General features: G+C 36.6%; 1 protein-coding gene across 1 annotated transcript in view; it reads left to right on the plus strand.

Moving 5' to 3' along the window:
- Window positions 1-1591, plus strand: part of LOC137967323 (homeobox protein MSX-3-like) — a 5781-nt gene continuing 4190 nt past the window's right edge. Inside the window, exon 1 of the mRNA XM_068813843.1 lies at window positions 1-310. Within this exon, the coding sequence (XP_068669944.1) occupies window positions 22-310 (289 nt within the window). The 5' untranslated portion in view covers window positions 1-21. The remainder of the gene's footprint in view (window positions 311-1591) is intronic.

Raw genomic sequence — 1591 nt, forward strand, 5'->3', positions numbered from 1 at the left:
CTGAGGGCGTAAGATTCTACCATGCAAAACTCGTCATCGTTTAGCGTCGACTCCCTCATGGGAAAGAAATCACTCGAGTCCAAAATGCCGGAGATAGAGAACGAGAGTGAGAGAAAATCCGCATTTTCTGTGGCACCGCCTTTACCCAAACGTGAGCCGATTGCTCCGCCAAATGTGTGTAATTGCCAACCGTGTCAACAAACCACCGGCTTCACAGCAATAAGCCAGTCTGTAGCTGAGCCGCGTTTCATGTCTTTGCAGTCCATGCCAGGAACGGTTACTATACCTGCTCCAGTGTATCTACCAAAATGTAAGTAATATTCTCTGACAAAGAGTTCCTCCCTGACTATCTTTTTAGTAGCTTGTTTCGGTCCCATAAGCAATAGAATTGAACTTTCTCAGCTGATCTAAGCCTTGCGAGGCTTAGGTTAAAGACAATATTTCTTCTCTAGCTGAACAAGAATAGCTATGACGATTAAAGCATAAGCTAAGGTTGATTGTTGGGGAAAACTTCAAAAACAGATTCAGTTGTACTCTTAAGTTGTTTAAAATAACTGATTGCAGGCAAAGCGATTCATGTGGATAAATTCACTGAGTACCGTTTTATATTTTTAACCTGATTTCGGCTAAATCAAATGTATATGTATAGATTAATAAGAAAGGTGCTTTCTTTTGATCAAAGCAACTCCTACATACACAATTTATCGAGACCATTTTTACTGATCATTTTACTGATCTCAAATGTTCAAGATAGTGTCCATTAATAGTTGACCGTGATGAACTAACGTTTCAAGTCCTCATCCGCGAGAATGGGTACAGTATAATGAACAAGTTGTTAATAAACGGTTATTTACAACAGAAATTGCCGAGGAAAATTCCCAAACAATCGAGAAAAAACATTTTATTTTGCAAATTTTCTATTTCAATGCGTCGCTTTTTTTATTTTGTAAAAAATCACGAATTTAACAACAAAATTTAAAAGTTTGCAACGACTGAAAGCGCATTATTCGTGAAATTAGCAGCCCTTAGTTTGCAGTTTTACCATTGATCTGTAAATTGAGTCATTAAGTTCTGCGTTGACAATTATGTTCCTAGAATCTTAGAGAAAACAAAAAAATGATACTTCAAATTTGTACAGGTAATTCACGGAAAATTTCTGCAAGATATGCTTCCATAATGTCCGATTACCAAATAACTGAATATTCATTTCCTTTTGGTAAAAAGAAGTGTTTTTCGGTTTAAGAGGGAGATTTACAGTAAGGGCGTGGCGTCTTTCTGATGCCGTACAGCTTTACACAACACAAGAGTTTGCTCATTTGGTGTTCCTTAGGCAAAAAACTTTATTATAAAGGTAAATTTGCTCAAAATTGTTAACATTTGAAGATTTAACAGTCCTGTCTTTTTTATCACATGATCTACGCCTTCGTGAAGTGTTTGCGGTATACAAACATTAACTGTTTGTCATTTTCCCGGAAATCGATTCAATCGTTTTCAAGGCTTTAGAATAAAACTATTGCTATTAATAGTTAAGTTTCTCCCTACTTTTAAAAGCATGCTGTTATCCAGAAAATGATGGTTAAGTGGTCCGGCA

This window comes from Montipora foliosa, chromosome 8 (genome assembly GCF_036669935.1).
Source record: "Montipora foliosa isolate CH-2021 chromosome 8, ASM3666993v2, whole genome shotgun sequence".
NCBI classification, from domain to species: domain Eukaryota; kingdom Metazoa; phylum Cnidaria; class Anthozoa; order Scleractinia; family Acroporidae; genus Montipora; species Montipora foliosa.